The 18669-nt window shown below is 42.4% G+C and overlaps 1 protein-coding gene across 1 annotated transcript in view; it reads left to right on the top strand.

Moving 5' to 3' along the window:
- The window catches only part of snd1 (staphylococcal nuclease and tudor domain containing 1), a 178471-nt gene that overhangs the window by 121192 nt on the left and 38610 nt on the right, over nucleotides 1–18669 (top strand). Inside the window, exon 18 of the mRNA XM_083906620.1 lies at nucleotides 14798–14939. Coding sequence (XP_083762746.1) covers nucleotides 14798–14939 — 142 coding nt within the window. The remainder of the gene's footprint in view (nucleotides 1–14797; nucleotides 14940–18669) is intronic.

Raw genomic sequence — 18669 nt, 5'->3', positions numbered from 1 at the left:
CAAGAGAGGACTCACAGCAGGTTCACAGCAAGGAGACTTTATTGCCTGCAGGTGGCCACAATGGGAGAGGTGACCCGTGTTAAGACCTCCCTTCTCTGGAAAAGATGGAGAGGATCACACGGTCCAGTGTAGAGCGCTCTACGCGTTCTTGTGTGTGTGTGTCTTTGCATTTCCGTTTGTTTACTACCCATAATGTTTGTTTGTTTGTGTGTGTGTGTTTACTCCTCTGAGCATGTGCGCCCAAATGAGCCACCGACCACACAAAAGCAAAGAGCTGATGCAGGCTTTTTCATATGGCTGAAAGATTACATAATATGATTCTCAGTGCAGCGTGTGCACATCTGCGCACACACACACACACACACACACACACACACACACACACACACACACACACACACACACACAAGCTTGGTTGCAGATGGAGGGAGGTGCCACATGTGCGCACACCATACTCTCACCGTCTCTTTCCTGCTTACTCAAACACACTCTGAGCATGTGCAGCCTCAGACGTAGACATGCATGCGCTCTATGGGGACACTCTTTCCCCCGTAGACGGCAAAGCTGGACCCTCAATGCCCCGAGGCAGAAAGACGGAGAAAAAAAAAAGAGATCATTGGACCCAGTGATGTGTGTTTTATTTACACTCCAGCCCCCAGTTTCCTCTCTGTCTGTCTTCATCCTCCCTTTCCCCCCTAGTTCCAAGCTGCAAATTTAGCAGTCTGTCAGCTCCATTTGTACTCTTATGAATACACACACACACACACACGCGCACGCAAACATTTCCCTTCTATCTTTATCTTCATCTTAATCAGACTGGGATTTGCCGCGCCGGTGTCACGCAGGAGGCGTTCATCAGCAGAGTGGCACGTGCAAAACATGTTTTGATGAGCAAGAGAGCAAAAAAAACGACTCTGTCTCAGCAGTCTCGTCTTCTCTCGCGCTGAATTATACATTCACATGAGTCGCAGGATTACAAATTGCTGACTTTGAAAATGTCCTCTGAAAAATGCATCCGGACACGAGGACGATCCCAAGGAGCAGACGCGCTCAGTGAAACTTCTAGTTGATGAAGCAAATAAACAGGAAGTCGGCCTTTTTCTGTCTGCATGAACTGTCATTCATGCTGTTTGTCATTTGTTTGTTTGCCTTTCCTTCATTGTTGCATATATGATCCTGCATGTGTGTCTGCATGTCCTTGGCCTTGTGCTCTCCGTCTTCTGCAGGCATGCACAGGATTCTCGTAGGCTCTTAGCACAGGTCCACAGGGGCAGGTTTGCGGCTGCCTCTGGTTCATCAGTGCAGAAATAACTCAGTCAGTCCCTCCAATCCCTCCCTCCCTCACCTCCTGCACCCCCCTCTTCTCTGCTTCTCCTGGGATGAAGGGCTGGCTGAGGGCTGGAAAAGAGTGGAGAGGAGGTGAAAACGTTTGCAGAGTAAATAATGTGATATGACATTGTATGTTGCAATATGGCTGATCAACACATGCCACCGTCAACAGAGAAACACAAGCCCTCAGGTCCCGCTTTTCTCCATACCTCTCTTCTTCTTTCATCTTGGGGCTTTCCCTCCTTGTTTTTCTCTCTCCTCCTCCTTCTTTTTCCTCTCCTTCTCTGCCCCAATTCTTCCCCAATCTATGCTGATGAAAGTGAGTGTGAAGGACAAGACATGCACTCACAGGAGTTTGGCTGGCAGAGTATTTGTTCTCTAATTTGGACGCTATAAGAAGACACTTTCCCCACTTGGTTTGCTGAAGACTGTGCCCTGTTTTCTTTACCTCTGCTATAACAACTACACACACAAAAAACTTTGCCAAAAACACAGTATATGATGATCACAGTACAGATATTTGATTATTCCTATGTAGCAGAGGCTGTTGACCTTCTGCAGTGGCCTTTAACTGATGCAGTATTATGGAATTTTACTGAAATCCGATCAGGGGCTTGTTCACATTTTTTTGAAGCTACCTATCTTTGAAAGTCTTGCCCTTATAATACCCTTAAATCACGGTGTCCGTGCATCCTTAAAAAGTCTTAAATTCATTAAAAATGGGAGTTTGAGAAGATGTAGAGAGGTGCTGATATAAATGGTTCTCTGCATGCTTGCTAGCTAGTCTGCGGCTATTGGGAAAGTGCAAATTTATTGAGAGTTGATCGGACAACGTCCGTTTTCGTAGTTGCTCTCACGTCTGTTGTTAATCTAGATGAGGTTGTAATACAGCGAGAGCCCCCAACTATCTATCACCTATATTTATAATGTTGTCGGTCTTAAATTTAATTCAAGGTGGCATTAAAAAGTCTTAGGAAGTCTAAAATACCCTGCTTAGATACTTTAAGGCATATCTTTGCTTCTGCAGAGCTGCAATAAACTATTATTTTATTTATCGATTTATCTGTTGATTTGCAAAATATAGAAAATATTCACATTTCAGAAGCTAAAACAATAAAAAATCTTGTTTTAATAATGAAAAAATCTTCAAACCAATTAATTGATTATCATTTCATTCATTCTACTCAATTCTGCTCAGAAAACCCAGTAGGTCAGCAGTTTTACGGGACAGCACTGCCACTATCTCTGTTAGGTCTGATAGTTTTGCTTGACTGCAATCCTGTTACATAGATTCTTGTCATCAACACTAAAGAGAGGCAGAATAATATCAACAGCAAAAGTCACGGTGCAGCTTTTATTAGAAGTAGCTTGTCCTGGTGACATTCCTGTGACCTTGCAGCTTCGCTCACAGACGTTTCCGGAGCCCACACCAGTCATGTGAAGATCCATTATGGCTAAAAGCAGCGATGACATTTTCTCCGCAAGATAACTGACATTTATGTGGTTTTTGAGTCATCAAGCAGATGCTGTGAAAACATTTCACCCCCCCCCCCCCCCCCCGCTTCAAGGCTCCTCTCTAATCATCCCTATGTAATCAGACAGAGAAAGGAAGCAGGAGCTGTGTGTGCACTTCAAATCAGAAATGCAAGTTACAGTCATTTGCACACACTTTGACATTTTTAGGGCCCTCGCTCGGAGCCACACTTAACTCCGTTTAACACGGGTCGGCAGTGAAACAGCCCACCTTTCCGTTTTCCTCCGCTCGCCCGTGCTCATCTCTGCTGCGTAGCACAGTGCTAAATATTTGTTTCTTCAGGGCGCCATTTAAATGTTGTCTGTGCCGATCGGTTGAGACCTTCAAACTTTTTTCCCCTCATTTAATGAAATGCGTTTTTTATTAGTTCCCAGCTATTAAAATTAGGTTGTGTCAACTGAAAGGGCTTTGACATGAGCTAGTTGCTTCTGACACCTTTAACCTTCCCAAATAGCTGTTATTATAATGAGTGTTATCGTTGCTGCTGCTGCTGCTGTTGTGCAGGTTCTCCTTGCCTCCATGTCACTTTTACCTGCAGACGGAATGAGAAGCAGCTCGCCGTCGGTGTGGATGCTAATGCCCAATCAGCATTTGCATATTCTTTCCCTGTTGTTTGCTTTATGATGAGTGTCATTGCTCTGCTTCCTGTTTCTTCATTCACTGTCTCACAGTTAAATCCATACCATCTTGATTTTAATTCAACTTCTCCCACTTTCCACATTCCACTTTTGTTTGAGCCTCCCTGATTCCCTTTCCCCCCAAATCTAAGCCCCCTGAATTAGACGTTGACTTGACTTTATTACCTTCAGCTCACACGCTCTCTAACGTGTTCCCAATGTGATGAGAATGCAAAGGGAATTGTTTCATTGATACGATCTGTCTTTCTTCGCTGCCTTCTGGTCGTTTTAATGGCTCCTCCTTTGAAGTGCACCTTCTAACCGGAGCACCCAAAAGCAGTTTTGGTCCCTGTAGTTTGTCTGAATGACACTTTTTTTTTTTTTTTTTTCTTTCTCCCGCTTATTTGTCTCAGAGTGGAATCCTGATGGAGTAGACACTGAAAGCGGTTACTAGGTATCAAAGCACTAAATTGTTGTTTGCAGGCCCGGGTTTTGTATTATGCTAGAGTGTCACACACACACACACACACACACACACACACACACACACACACACACACACACACACACACACACACACACACACACACACACACACACAGGGGTGATATGAACCATGTCTCTCTGAAACTGAAGAGGGCCTATACCTGTCAGTTGAAGTTTTATTTTGGAGAATTATATTTTTGTGTCCGCTCGCTGTCGTAAAATAAAAATCTTGGGATCGTCACACACACACAAAATAAAATATGTTGTTGTGAAGCAGCTTTGTAGCGTAACATGCTTTTAGGCTTAAAAAGAAAAAGGACAAAAACGAAATGCTCGCCCTTAATAGAAAATTGATGGACCTGGTTTTCATGGGTTGCCAACCTTGCAGCATGATGACATGTGGAAGCAGGAACAGACGGATGAATACGATGAAGCTGGATGAGATGGATGTAGCGTTGGTAGAGGCCGACGAATCGCTTTGATTGACAGACTGGATTCTTGTTTGCGAGTTATTCTGTCATGGTTGATCATCATAGTATTTTGATGGACAGTTGGCGTTAATCATTTGCTTTCCCCTTGCGGAGGTAAAAAAAAACCGGCTTGGAATTGACAGTTTTATACATTTCAGACTCATTTTTAAGAAGCAAAAGTAAAAATTAGACTTGGATCAATATGGCTGTTTATTTTTACTCGTATGGGTTAGGGTTAAGCCCCTTGGCCTTAAAATTGAAATTCTGTAATTGGTTTTTTTTTTCTGTTCAAGGCAAGTTTGTTTGTATAGCACCTTTCAACAACAAGGTCCTTCAAAGTGCTTTACACAAAACATTAAAAAGCAAAGAAAAGCGGCAAGAATTATAGCTCTTTAGACTTTTATTTGGATGAATGGAATGTACTGAACAATGAGAGCACTTTAATATCTATTTATAACAGATTGAGAGATTCCTGACAGGGTTATGTTTGTAATCTGTTATAAACGTTTACCTTGAGTAAAGTTTACATCTCAAGAATTAGCAACCTTTTATAGAGCGTAACGTACATGACGATTTGTACAATGTGCATTGTAAGGATTTCCAAGGATTCACAAATAATACTTCAGCAATCTGTGTGATTTAGGTCAGTCCGCTGCTGCTTTGCTTACTGTCCTAACCGGCCCGCTGACAGAAAACTCTGGATGTCTCTGTGAGGATTGGGACTGTGGTTTTTTTTTACTCTCTCGTGCCTCAGGGAGAGACGGTTACATAAACAGTGCTCTCGTCATTCCTCAATTTCCTTACACTTTTCTCTTTAGCCCCCTTATCTGTTTTGTCATCAAGCTGTGTCCATTTTAGACCTTTATTAGTTTGTATTTGTACGTAATCGTGCCACCTGCTATTATGCTATTAAGCCGAGTCTTTCCTCAAACTGAGAAGCAGTTAGTCTCAAGAACATCACGTCTTTAAATGCTTTTTCAAACTGCCTGTGCAATATGGAAATATGGGGTTATAATATTGTCAAATTTCCTCTCCTCACACCTCGTAATTTCCTTCTTTCCCTCCTTGTTCTTTCCCTCCTTCCACCAGCGGTTCCTCAGCATGGCCAGATCCATATTAACCTCTCTGTCACTCTGTTATCCTGCATCTGTTCCATTTCCTTAATCCCCAGCATCTTTCCTTTCCCTGCCTCTATGGCTCCTTCTTTCCTTCCTTCTCATGCCCATATTGGTTTCCCCCTCTCTTTTTTTAAAATGATGAAAGCAGCAGAAGGAGTGAGAAGACAATGGAGTGAAAGGTATGATCGGTTGTCCTTAGCAGAAGGAAAAAAAAATGGAGCAATAACACCATCCCGGGAAACTAGTTGTCATGGCAACACTGTGGCAATCAGGGACAAAATGGCCTGCTAATTAAAAAGTTGATTAATTGGCTTTTTATTGCATACTTATGCATTGTAGCATTGAGGTAGCCCTATATCTTAATCACTGCACTTCACACCCACTCTTTTGTCTCTCTATTCTATAATTTCCAGCGATCAGACGGAGAGCGGGCTCCTTAAAGACCGCACTCTGCTCGAGTTGATAAACCCGTCTTCATCGACGACGGATGAAAGGAACGGCAGAAGGGACGGGGGTGGGCTAAAATGCTCTCTGCGTTCGCTGTTAATTTTATCCCTCGTCCATTGTGCGTGGTGCTTTAGCTGTGGGCGTATTTGGTTTGTGGGCGTGTGTGGAGAAAGAGAGCGAGAGAGGGAGAACTTGGCCAATTTGTCATCAAGGTCATGAGAACAGCTGGAACATGGAACAAATGTGAGGGAGCGCGTTGAGCAGAGGAACTCATCCGTTAGATTATATTTATAATTACTAAATCAGTTTAGGACAAGCGGTAAGTGGTAAGTCAAAGCTCTAGTGTTGCCAGTTTTTGTCTACAACACTTCATTTTTCTTTCTTTTTATCAAGGTTATCATAATAAACAATCAGACAAAGTGTTTGTTTAATTATTTTGCCGTCTCTCCCTCTTTTTCCTCAACGTCCGTAGGCGCCATTTTAAGATCGAGCCTTTTTCTGCGTCATTTGCCCTTGCGCTTGCAGCTGGTCCGGGTCCTTAATTACATGCTTATTCCCCAGCACTGCTCTTGTTTGGCTGCGATGACATCTTGCCTGGCTTGATTACAGACACACAAAAAGAGAAAGTTGACATGAGGCAGGCGTGTGTGTGTGTGTGTGTGTGTGTGTGTGTGTGTGTGTGCGTGTGTGTGTGTGTGCAGCATCTGCCTCCAGGGACACTGTATGTGTGTTTGTTTGTGTGTGAACTGTCCATTGTCGAGTCGGACGGCACCCTTGAGGATCGTCGTGGTACAGGTGTAGGGTTTGTGTGAGCATGCATTGCCTCGATTACATGTCCTGTTTCCATGGTAACGCCATGCCCCTCACATACACATATATATATAACGTGGTCCGGTGCAAGTTGCAGACAAACCTTCTACCCAAACACACACACACGTGTCTAAGTGGATGAATTTGTGTCACTTTAAAAGTGTAACAAGTTGCCACCATGATAGCCCCGAGGTCGTGTGGACTGTGTGCATGCAGCCTCATAAGGAGGGGGGGTCATATTCGCCGATGTAAGCCGGCGCTGAGCTGCCTCGCCACTTGCTCGGCGCCTCTTTGATGACAGAACATCTGTTGGCTGTGATATGAAGCTAGCGTGTAACTCAACATTTCTTCCCCCCCCCCCTCCCTTCACTCGTTTGCTTTTTCCTCCTGTTTCTGTTGTGAATTCCCAAGCTGCTCAGTTTCCTTCCCCGTCCTCTAAAAAACCCTGTCCCCCGACCACCTGTGCAGTTTTAATGCATAATTTATCTGCTAAGTAACCACATCCAAGAGACTCATTCCTCCGTTCCTCTTCTGCATTCCCTCTATCCCCGGAGTGTGGTTTGGCCTCAAACGTAGACATGTTTTTTTTTTTTTTTATATTCTTATCTGAGCAGATTAGGATTGACTGTAGTCCGGAGCTGGACAGTGTGGTCGAGTATGGAAATCAAGTGGCAAACGGTTCGTGAAAGAGTCCATAGAGATTTGGCGTTTTTTGACCAATGTTGAGGTTTTACAACACTGACGATGCCAGTTGTCAATCACAGGCGTCCGCTCGTCTCTGAAGTGATTTATTGTCCATCTTGTCCATAAATTGGAACATCACTCACTCTCACTCATCTTCTGCTGCTTTATCCTCCACATAAGGTCACAGGGGGGGCACTGGTGCCAATCCCAGCAGACACCCTTTACACCTGGACATGTCGCCAGTCCATAAATTGGAACATAATTTATAATATTGACATCGTGTTCTGTGAAAGAAGACCTGAAACCTCAGAGAAGTTCTCGTGAGAATCTTAAGTTGAAATCCATAGTCCTTATCGTCTTGGTGCCTGCATCTCAAGTTTGTAAATCTTGCAGCTATTGCTTCTTTTGTTTCTTCTTCTTCTCTTGAATTCTGCATGTTTGAACTGTGGTAGTGGTGATTAAATTTCAGATTTTCTGGCTTCTTACAATGTGTTAGAATACTGAAATACTTGCTTTTCCCTTTTGGTCCAAAACTTGCCCCGAGTTTTGCTGCAGCTGCTTCTTTCGCTGGCAGCAGATCAAGAAACCTAAAACCCTTTACTCTGACCTCTCTGTTGGCAAGCGGTCTACTGTGATTGATTTAAGAAAAAATATATTGATCAGTGTTGAAGCTTAGATTCTGGCACAGGCTCAACTCGACTCGGATTCTTGCCCGTGCTCAAATTGTTTTGTAAATAATGTTTATTCTGTATATTGTATATAATCTGTATATAAACGTGCAGGAAACCTTAGCATGGACTTCGACATTGCCGTCCTAATAAACATGATGTACTACTGTTGTAGGTTTCAGTGTTAACAGCTTGTCGTACAGGACATGTTTTGTTACCGCGTCCACATGTTTGGCCTTGCAGACGTCTTATTAGAGTCACATTATAGGAACAATGTTGCTATAGCGCTGCAGCTCAACCTGTACCAACACTTCCCAAGGCCACTGCTGTGCTTATGTGCACGTACATGTGCGTGGTTGGTTGGTTGTTGGGTTTTTTTTTACGATGCAAGACACTCATGCGTTATATTTGAATATGAGGACAGCAGGGGAAGCAGTGATGATGTCCTGCCCCTGTAGTCCCGGTAAATCACTGTCGTCTATTTCCCCCGCCCCTCTTCGTCGTCCCATCACTATAGACGAGGTTAACATAGCATCAACAAACCCCTCTTAACCTTGCAGGCTGTCTTTTTAAAGGCTAAGGGTATCGCTAAACAAGAGCAGTGGTTGTTGTTGTCACCTTCTGAACATTGTGATCGTTGTGTACATCTAATAAAACCGTTAATAAATCAGTCAGTGGGGCCTGATGAGAACATCTGTCAATAAAGATGAACTTCTTACATTAGTAGAATCATAATGGCTTAAAAGCAACAATTATATGTATTTATTCACTGATAGCCCTCATTACATTGACCTTAGTAAATGACACCAGCACTCTCCTGATCATTAAATAATGTTTATCACTGGAGTTATGTAATAACGTTATCACTTACCAATTATCAAGCTGCTCCGCTGAAGTGATTGTAGTCTTTCAGTGTTTTACTCCCTTTATAAATAAATTACAAATCATTTTAGAGGTGAATTTGGACTCATCCTCGCTATTAGCAGCTAAAAAATAAAACAAAAGCCACAATTGAATTCCGTGAAGTCTCGTATTTGATGTGAAAAACTAGTGCTGGGGACGCTAACAGGGTTGACGTTAACGCACATGACGACATGCAGCTAACGGCTAACTGTGTACCGGTGCACTGTGTATGTGTGCCTCTTTTTTTTTAAAATGTAGCGTTACTTTAGAGACTCATTTTAACAATCGTGAGTTCGACTGGAGGCTAGCTAACGGTGCTAATGCAGCTAACGGAGCTAACTGGTTAACGGTGCATGGACTCTAAACATGACCCTATGACCCCAACCCTTCACACGCGTCTTTTTCCAGTCAGTCGTCATGGATGTTTGTAAAAGTTGACACCGTTAACCGCCGCTAACGTGTCCAGCACTAAAAAAAAATAAAATAATAAAGAGTGTGAAGAGTATTTTAATAGTCTTAGCAGCGCACTGCACCACAGTCTTATGACCTTGCTAGGTGAACGCAATTATTCTTACTTTTATTTGATTATAATAACAGGAATACATAACCGTCACTTGTTCTCCACCTTAAATGTAGTCAACCTACACCTGCTTGAACAAATGTGAAGGCACCACTTCCAGGAATTGAACTCCAGGACCACCTCCTCCTCCTCCGTGATCTGGCAGAATGCCTCTCAATGAAGCGACTGTCTGTCGTGTTGATCATCCTCTCATGTCCTAATGACTTAGTCAATATAGATCCACATCATTTAACAACAAGAAATCCCAGGTCATCCACCTTTACTGCATCACCTACCGTCTATCCGATTAATAATGCGATGCCAATGCAGATTTTTGCGTTCTATACATAGTTCTCTATGGCTTGTTTAAATTTTCTGGGCTACTTTTTGTACGATATGTCAATGTTTTGCATCAGTTAACACCAAATTCAGCACAGTTTTCAGTGTAGATCGGGATTTAGAGCAAAAACGATTTCAGGGAGTTCATTTTCAAATGTCTTCTCTTCTGCACCATCTCTTGATTTGTTGTTTTTGAAACAGAATTAAATCAAAACTTAAATGGGTTCCCATTATATTCATACGTGTAGATTTGAGCCTTTTGATGTTTGCACAGAGCACACAGAGAGAGACCGAAAGAAAAAAAATGAACCCCGATTGAATTAATGAACCATTCTCTCTAAAGGGGATTCATCAGGGATATAATAGAGGCTAAATTGATTTACAAAGTGCACTCTTATGAATAACATGCTCCTATTGATTTAAATCATTCTCCGAATGTGATTGGGTAATGAATGAACAATGGAAGTATGCAAGTTCCTCTGTAAGAAGAGCAGACACTACAATCTGCAGTATTTAGTTAATATCACTTGTGTGCTGCGGCTAAATTACAATAGATTTGTTGTTTGTGCGTTCACACAAGTTGTCCTCTGAGGTGCGTTTGAATCAGAAACCAGCACGTGTGTTGCAAGGACAATAACGTGTAGATGGGTTAATGAGGAATTGTGAAGATTTGAAGTGCTGATCATGGTGTTCTTTTCAAGGAGGCGCTCTATTCTGAGTGCACCTTGGTAATCAAAGACTGGGTCTGTGTAAAATTCTGAAAATAAAGTGTTTTTCCCAAACTGGAGGAAACTCTCCGGTTGAAAAACAGTTTGTACATGTTTACTCTTAGATTAAGCAGTTTAATGAATAAACCAAAAGCCTTCATTTTTGTTTAAAGTCCTGCAGTTTTTAGGGCCTTCTCGCTTCTCTATTTTGGCATTTGCCGTAATGTGGATGCTCCACACACACACACACTCTGGGAATTGACACACTGCCTCCTTTAATCAGTGTTCAAACTTCCGAGCAGCCCTCAGCCTCTCTTTCTGGCTCCTGGTTGCGGGTTCCATCATCCATCTGTCGGTTTTCATCCACCTGTGCCCGCATGTGTATATCCATGAATGCAGCACCGTCGCTCAGTCTTCGGAGGCTGCCGCGCTCCTCATCGAATTAGAAATATTCAGACAAATCAGCTCTAAGCTAATAAGCGGACCACTTAACTCTCCCCCCAAAAAAAAGAAAAAAGCAGAGGCGCACTTACCGACTGTAAAAGAGCTCCTCTTCCATCAGCGATGTATCTGGTGTGGGGAAAAGTGAGACTTTTTTTTCTTCCTTTTCCTGGCACGGACAGCGTAGAATTACTGCAACGACGTGGATGTAATGAGGTATTTCTTTCACGGCGCCAAGCCTTTTTGCTTTTAGGTTTATTAAAACATTCAAGAGCTTTTTTTCTGACAAAGTTGCCCATCATTTTTTTTAATGAAAGGAGAGTAGTTATTTGATTCTTAAATGATGCTGTTTATTTTATTAAAATATGAAATTATTATACTGAAATAATATAATGATTGACTATCACTGGCGCCTTGGATCATGAAAGATTAACTCAAAGGAAAAGGTTGAAAAACACGTTCTTGAAAACTTCTTTCTCCACTGGGTTTTTCTACGTTTTGTTTTACATTTTTTCAGCAGTAGAAAAACATCATGTAACCCAACTGGACTCACTTGTCACACACTTGGCTATAAGTGTGTTTTTGTCATTCAGGAATTGTGAAGGTCAGCTCAACCTGACCATCTTTCTCTGCTCGGCCCCCCCGTTATTAGGAAGACTTGTCCTTTCAACCCAAGCTTAATGGCCTGCCCATTTCTTGCTTTCTTTCTTTCTCTCTCTCTCTCTCTCTCTCTCTCTCTCTTTGCCTCTATCATTCTCCCTGGCAGCTTAGTGGCTCGAGTCTCTGCTTGCAGTTGCAGGGCTTCAGCAGAAGCAGAAGTCATATACCTGCACTGAAGTGGAACAAACAGGATGGTTGGCTGCTCACGGAAGGTCATCAGCCCTGGGCACTCTGTGTGTGTTCGTGTGTGTGTGTGTGTGTGTGTGTTCATTTATTTGCGGCTTATACAAGATAAAACTCTACTGTTTCTAATAGTGTACTCCGAGATGAGGCAAAACCTGAAATCCCACTGTCACAGTTTACAACGGTGTGAAATTCACACTGTGAGCTACAGCGCTCACAATAAAGCTGCACTGAAGTCTGGACAGTGGACGTTTGCCTGAAATTGTCCCAGTGCATCCTGTGTGAAAACACAGACGTCTGTAAAAAGTCTCTGGAGACATTTTCTGTAACTTCTCCTGCACAGTGTGTCGGTGAGTTGCTTCCTGCAGAGGCTCAAGCCAGGCAGGAACACTAACTCTAACTCTAATCCAGACGTTCTCCTGCTGTTGTGAACATGATTTTCTGAGATGATCTTCTGCTGCGTACTCTGGATAATGTCAAATGTGCACACATCTTCTTGAGATGGAACTCCTGGAACTAGAATCCTGTCATGTGGAATAACAGCAGCGTCTGTAAATAAAGTGAGAAAGGCAAGTCGCGCGCAGAGGGAGTAGGTAGAGATTATACAGCACAAATGCTGTTGAAGATGGAGCTGCGGGCAGGAGGATAAGAGGAAGATTCATGGATGTTATGAAGGAGGACATGAAGACAGTTGGTGTAACAGAAGAGGACACAAGGGACAGGGCAAAGAAGGAGGCAGAGGATAGGACAGATAAACTTTTATTGTCTATATTAATAGAACACATGCCGAAAAAGTGCATTTCCTTCACATTTCCTTCGCTGCTTATTATTTTACGCATTTCCTTCGATTTTTTTTTTACATGCTGGCACAAATCAAAATCTGTGTGATCCACACTAAACGTATCCCGCGCAGACACAGATGGAGAACTGAAGCGTCTGCCGCTTGTGGTCTTCGAGCATGCTGCTCAAATTATACGCCTCCTGCGTCGACGCGATTGTAGCCCCTTTTTATGCACATAGCTTCAAAGAGGGGGGCAGAAGCAGCGGCGGTAATTTTCATTTGAAACCGGTCACAAAGGGTGGCGGTAACAAACACACACTGGTTAACAACCAAACAACAAAAAACGCTCATGTTGGTTGCCATGGACGACAAATCGACAGAAGTTCACAACTGTCCTTCTACAAAGACAGTAGGTAGAGTAAATAAAGAGCTAAGAACCAATCAAACCGTTCCTTGCATGGTGGCATGACACGACAAAGAAAATAGAGACACTTTCAAAACACCATAAAAGCTCCGTATTAATCACCTCAAACTCTTGTTGCTGCGACATTCACACTCAAAAAGTCAGGGGGTCAACGGGGGGAAAACTTTTGGTGGCTGCTGTGTCCCAATCTCACCATAAAGCCACCCATTTGTTAGCAACCTAAATGTGCCGCAGTGATGACCACCGGGCTAATGAATGCTGACACTCTAATCTTTGTCAGCCCTAATTGGTGCTGCAGGTTTGATTAAAAGCCAAGAGATGTCAGCTCAATTGCAATGTTGGAAAGCGTGTTTATTACCACCCACTTTTATACGCCGGGGGGTGTGTGACTGTGCATATAATGTGTGCATTTGGTTGTATATGCATATATATATATGCACTAATGATGCACATACCTATCTAATGCCATACAAAGGAAGATTCTGCGGTTGATCTCTGGGTTTATGAAGCGTGGCCATGTTTTCTGTCTTCATTAACCTTAGCCGCCCTCAATCCCCAGTAATTTCTACCTGCACTCTTCCCTTCAATCCTCTGTGTGTGTGTGTGTGTGTGTGTGCAGTATTTGTGAGATGAATAATTAAATGTAATTGTGTAGTGCGACCCTGCCTTTTGTTACCAGTATGCACACGTTTATTTCCGTTACTTTACTCTAAGCAGCCACAAACGCACACCTTTCACATCAATGCAGCTCGACATGCGGCCCAAGGCGAAGCACTTCCACCTAATGAGCCTCCTGCCCTCACTTTCTCCTAGGGAGTCGAGAGAGAGTTAACCTTGATGCGTCACAGGAAGGATGTAAATGCTCACAACAAACACACAAGCAGCACACAACACATGTGCACATGAGCTGCAGCGTTCGCCGGCTAAATTCTTTCCCGGGCTTGTGTCATTTTCAGACCCAACGACAAGGTTAATATGTAATCATGAACCCTGACATGGGACTGAACCTTAACACGAGTCAATTTGTCTCGCAAAAAGGCAATAATACCACATTCGGACACGAGATGAAATAGTCAAACTAATGTCCTGACCTGTCCACGGTGAAGTCCCATGGACCCTGTTTGGGTCAAACTGTAGCTGTTGTAATACGTGAGACGGGAAAATAGGCACAATAACCTAACTGTGACTTTTTATTATTATTATTAACTTTGTCCAGATAACATTGATTGACATTGACTTTGACTCTTTAAAAATCAAGTAATCGGGAAAACTGATTTGATTACATACATCAAGTGGCAACCAACCGGTCGTGACATCACCCGTAAGCATGTGATGTGCCCATTTTGAAGGCTTGACATTTGCAAATTTAGCCGGCGCCATGCTGAGGTTGTGCAACCAAGAAATTCAGAAGTGTCACCTGTATTCAGTCACTATGTTCCCTTTTCTTCAAAAAGGGGAACATAGTTTCCAAAATTGACATAATGAAGACTGTTTGCCTTCAATGTCCAGTCTATAGAGTTATTGTCGTGATATACTGGTCTCAATTCAAAAAGAAAAACTTAATACCTACATACTGTATATTTTGCATGTTTTTATCGATTAACCAATGTCATTTTATTGTGTGTCTGTGTTTGTAGGTCTGGGCCAACTATGAGGAGAAACCAGTCGAGGAGGTCGTCCATGTCAAGGAAGAGAAGGAGCGCGTGCCCAACTACAGACCAGTATTTGTCACCGAAATCACAGACACCCTGCACGTCTACGCCCAGGACGTCGAGACAGGTACGCTGCTGCGGCGAGAATATTTTAGCCGATCATTTCTCGGAAACCGCAGACATGAAATATGGCGGTAGAACAAAATGTCTTTTAGTTGAAACACTGAATTTCGTGTAAACACGTGGCATTACTTCATGCTTCATTGACTATGTCGTCATTCCGTGCAATCCAGACTCCAGTCTCCACACACACAGACATGCAAGCAAAGGGGCTCTCTTTCACTTTTTAATCTCCTTTAGCACGCGGCTGACTTTCTGAATGACAATGACCACTAAGATATTCACCTCGTTCTTTGCTGCAGCATCTCTGTCACCAGCAGAGACTAAAAGAAAGGATGTTCCCCCCCCTTTTTTATTACTACTGAATGACAGGAATAAATCACGCCGTCTCCTCTTGTCACCGTGGACATGGGGAGGAAGGGAGGGAAAAGTTTGGAGATGGGAAAACTAACAATCCCTGGTATTCCCGCGTGGCTGCTCTCTCTCACACACATGCTCAGTTTGTGTCAATATAGCGATTGTGTGTCTATGTATGTGTGTGTATACATTAATGACTGCTCACATAATGCCTCCCCGGTGCTGTTTTGTGATGGGTAACAGTCAGTTTTTCAGGTAGTATGCTTAATGGTCCGTCATCGGCATACAGGTAGTATGCTTAATAGTCATCATTTGTTATGTTTCTGCGTGCTTTGTACTGTGTTTACAGAAAGTTTGGGGAAATAAGTTTCGACTTATTTTTCCACCACATAAAGGTCCAATGTGTAATATTTTGGTTTTAGTGGCAGAAATTAAATATACGACTCATAATTCTGTTTATATAAGTATAATGCGTTAACGGCGTCAACGCTAACTCGCATTAACGCATGGCGTGCTTCCATGGCGACTGACATAGCTCTGCTCTTTTCATTTAAGAAACAGACCGCACCAGTTCGGCTGTAGGCTTGCTAACGACGCTAAAGGAGCTAACGGAGCTAACTGGTAAACGGCGGTTAACGGTGTCAACGCTAACTCACATTAATTTTAAAAACAGAGGCACGCAGTACACTGGTAAGCTAGTTATTTGTAGCGCTGCTGGTTTCGTTTAATAATAATAATAATAATAATGCATTATATTTAAGGCGCAGACCGCTCCAGTTCGACTGAATGAGCGCTAACGGTGCTAAAGGAGCTAACGCAGCTAACTGGTAAACGGTGCCTGGACTGCAGTGCAGAGGCACGTAAACATGACGTCATTTGCGTCTTTTCCCGGTCATCATGGAAGCGCGTCATGTGTTAACGTTGATGCCGTGTATGAGGACTCTATGATAAAACTCATTTTGTGGAAGCAGAAGTTAAAAATGCTACGAACTACGTCCATTTTTTTTCCCACAAATTCAAGTTTTATTCTTTGTTTTTGTTACTTATAAGAGCACTAATTGTGGAAAATGACTCCAGGGTACTGCTATTAAATTGAAGAGATTGATTTATCAGTATCAATATCAATTAATTAAAATCTGAGTGGTACTCATTTAAATTCGCCACTCATTATTTTCTCAGCTCCTGAGCCCAAACAAGAGAATTTAAGATCACCTGACCCACATTTAGAAAAACACAGCTTCACAAACCAGTTTGAACACATCTTCAGCCTAAATGCCAATCACTGTCTGCCAGTGTGTGGCAGCAGTCGGGGACACTGAGGTCTTTGGCTTTTCGCCGTCTCCCACACCTGCTTACAGTGGCAGTTGACAGTCGGAGGCCATGAAATTGACCTTTTAATTTTCCCTCTCTGCAATAATTAATTAATTTGGTTTTCTTAATTGCCAATTTGATCCTGGGCATCATTTGTACCATAATAATCCAATCAAATACCCGAGTGAGAAAAGCGTTTGGCCCCAAATTGCTGTTTTTTAAACTTGCAGGTGTTGCTAAGTCAATCTGCAATTCATCTTGTCGCCATAAACCATAGATTAAAATCTAAAGCCGCCACCCCTCCCTTCAGGAGAGATGTTGAGGCTGTGTGTGATGTTTATCGCCGGTCAAAAGGCAGAAACATAGAGTACGTGGTGCATGTTAACCCGAAGCCAGAGTTATTTCTATCATTATTACCGTCAGCGGGGAGAACGTACAGCGAAATGTGAAGTGGAGCTTTGTCCCATGGTGGAAATCTTGAAAGTCCTGAAACTGGAGCTGCGCTCAGAAGAGCAAATCAAATATGTTTTTATTGATGTTTTACACATTTTCTCTTGAATTCCTTTAATGCGCTATGTATGAATAAAGGGGGGCCTGGGGAACTTGCAAGAAATGCAAAGCAATTACAAGTTTTTTTTTTCTAAGTAGCAAACGCAAGTGTTGCTTTATATGAAAATGTACACAAGCTGCATTTTCCTTAAACTGCTGTTCTCAGTTTATTTTGACAGGAGAGCTGTGAGTTATTTAATCTTTTCTCATATAAAGGCATGATTTTTTTAGATGATCCAGCAATGCTTGGGCATTTTTTTTTAAATTTATTTATTTATTTTTCATTTAATTGGCCCGTGTTCTTCTACCCAGAGGCTGATGTGCTGTAGTTTTTTATAGGGGAGCTGACCAGTTCTCACCGGCTACCTTACTGTCCTCATCTCCTTCTACAGTATATCAGTGTTTACCCCCCCCCCCCGCCTCGTCTTCCTCCATATTTTTTCCCCCCTCTTTCAATTTTGCTGACGTTTCCTCAAAGTTACATCAAGTCATACCAACACCTTGAAGATTACATCAAAGTGTACGGGCCGCTACAATCATACAAGCAGAGTGCTTTGCAATATCATGAGTTGATTCTCTTCTTCTTCCTCTCTCAGCTTTTTCCCTCAGTTCCTGAAGCAAAGTCATGCATATATTTAAATTAGCTCGAAGTCGTCATCCAACATACACGGCTAATAAAACTGTCTCTTTTAAACGTAAACACATATCATTTTCATTCAGTCTCAAAAAACATGGTTGTTTATGCCGTTGGATAACGTACATGCCTCTTACGCTGCCCACCACTGCTCTGCCACTGTATACACACAGTTGCTCCCTCCGTCGGGTCTGATAGTGTTGCTTGACAGAGCCCGTTTTCAGATGGACACAGCATAGAATAAATGTTACTTCATTTCTGCAACAGCAACCAAAAGTTCAGATCTACACTACTGTTCAAATGTTTTTTTTGAAGGAAAAGAACCTTTTTTCTATGAATATACCATTTAATTAATTAGAAATACACTCTATACATGGTTTAACGACTATTTTAGCTGCAAACGTCTGGTTTGTAATGGAATATGTACATAGGTGTATAGAGGCCCATTTCCAGTGTTCTAATGGTACATTGTGTTTGCTAATCACGTTAAAAGGCTATTGGATGATAAGAAAAACCTTGTGCAGTTATGTTAGCACAGCTGAAAACAGTTTTGCTGGTTCTTTGATGAAAAGCAAAGTTTATGAAAAATATTTTTTTCTAATCGTGTCAATGTCTTGAGTATATTTTCTATTAATTTTGCAACTCTTTTGATGAATAAAAGTGTGATTTTTAATGGAAAACACCAACAAATATATATAGGTGACCCCAAACTTTTGAACGCTAGTGTATTAAGACAAAAGGTAAATAAAATAGTGTCAACATCAGTGCAGATTAACAGGCAATGAAAATGCTCTGTTTGATGTTAAACTTGTGCCATTTTGGTGAGAATGTGTCGCTTTGTTCCAGCTCCCAGAGGTTGCCCCTCTCTATCATCAGCACCGTCCTC

The sequence above is a fragment of the Microchirus variegatus genome (assembly GCF_963457635.1).
Source record: "Microchirus variegatus genome assembly, chromosome: 20".
Taxonomy (NCBI): Eukaryota; Metazoa; Chordata; class Actinopteri; order Pleuronectiformes; family Soleidae; genus Microchirus; species Microchirus variegatus.
The sequence above is the reverse complement of the archived record's forward strand: the minus strand, read 5'-3'. Positions and strand labels throughout refer to the sequence as shown.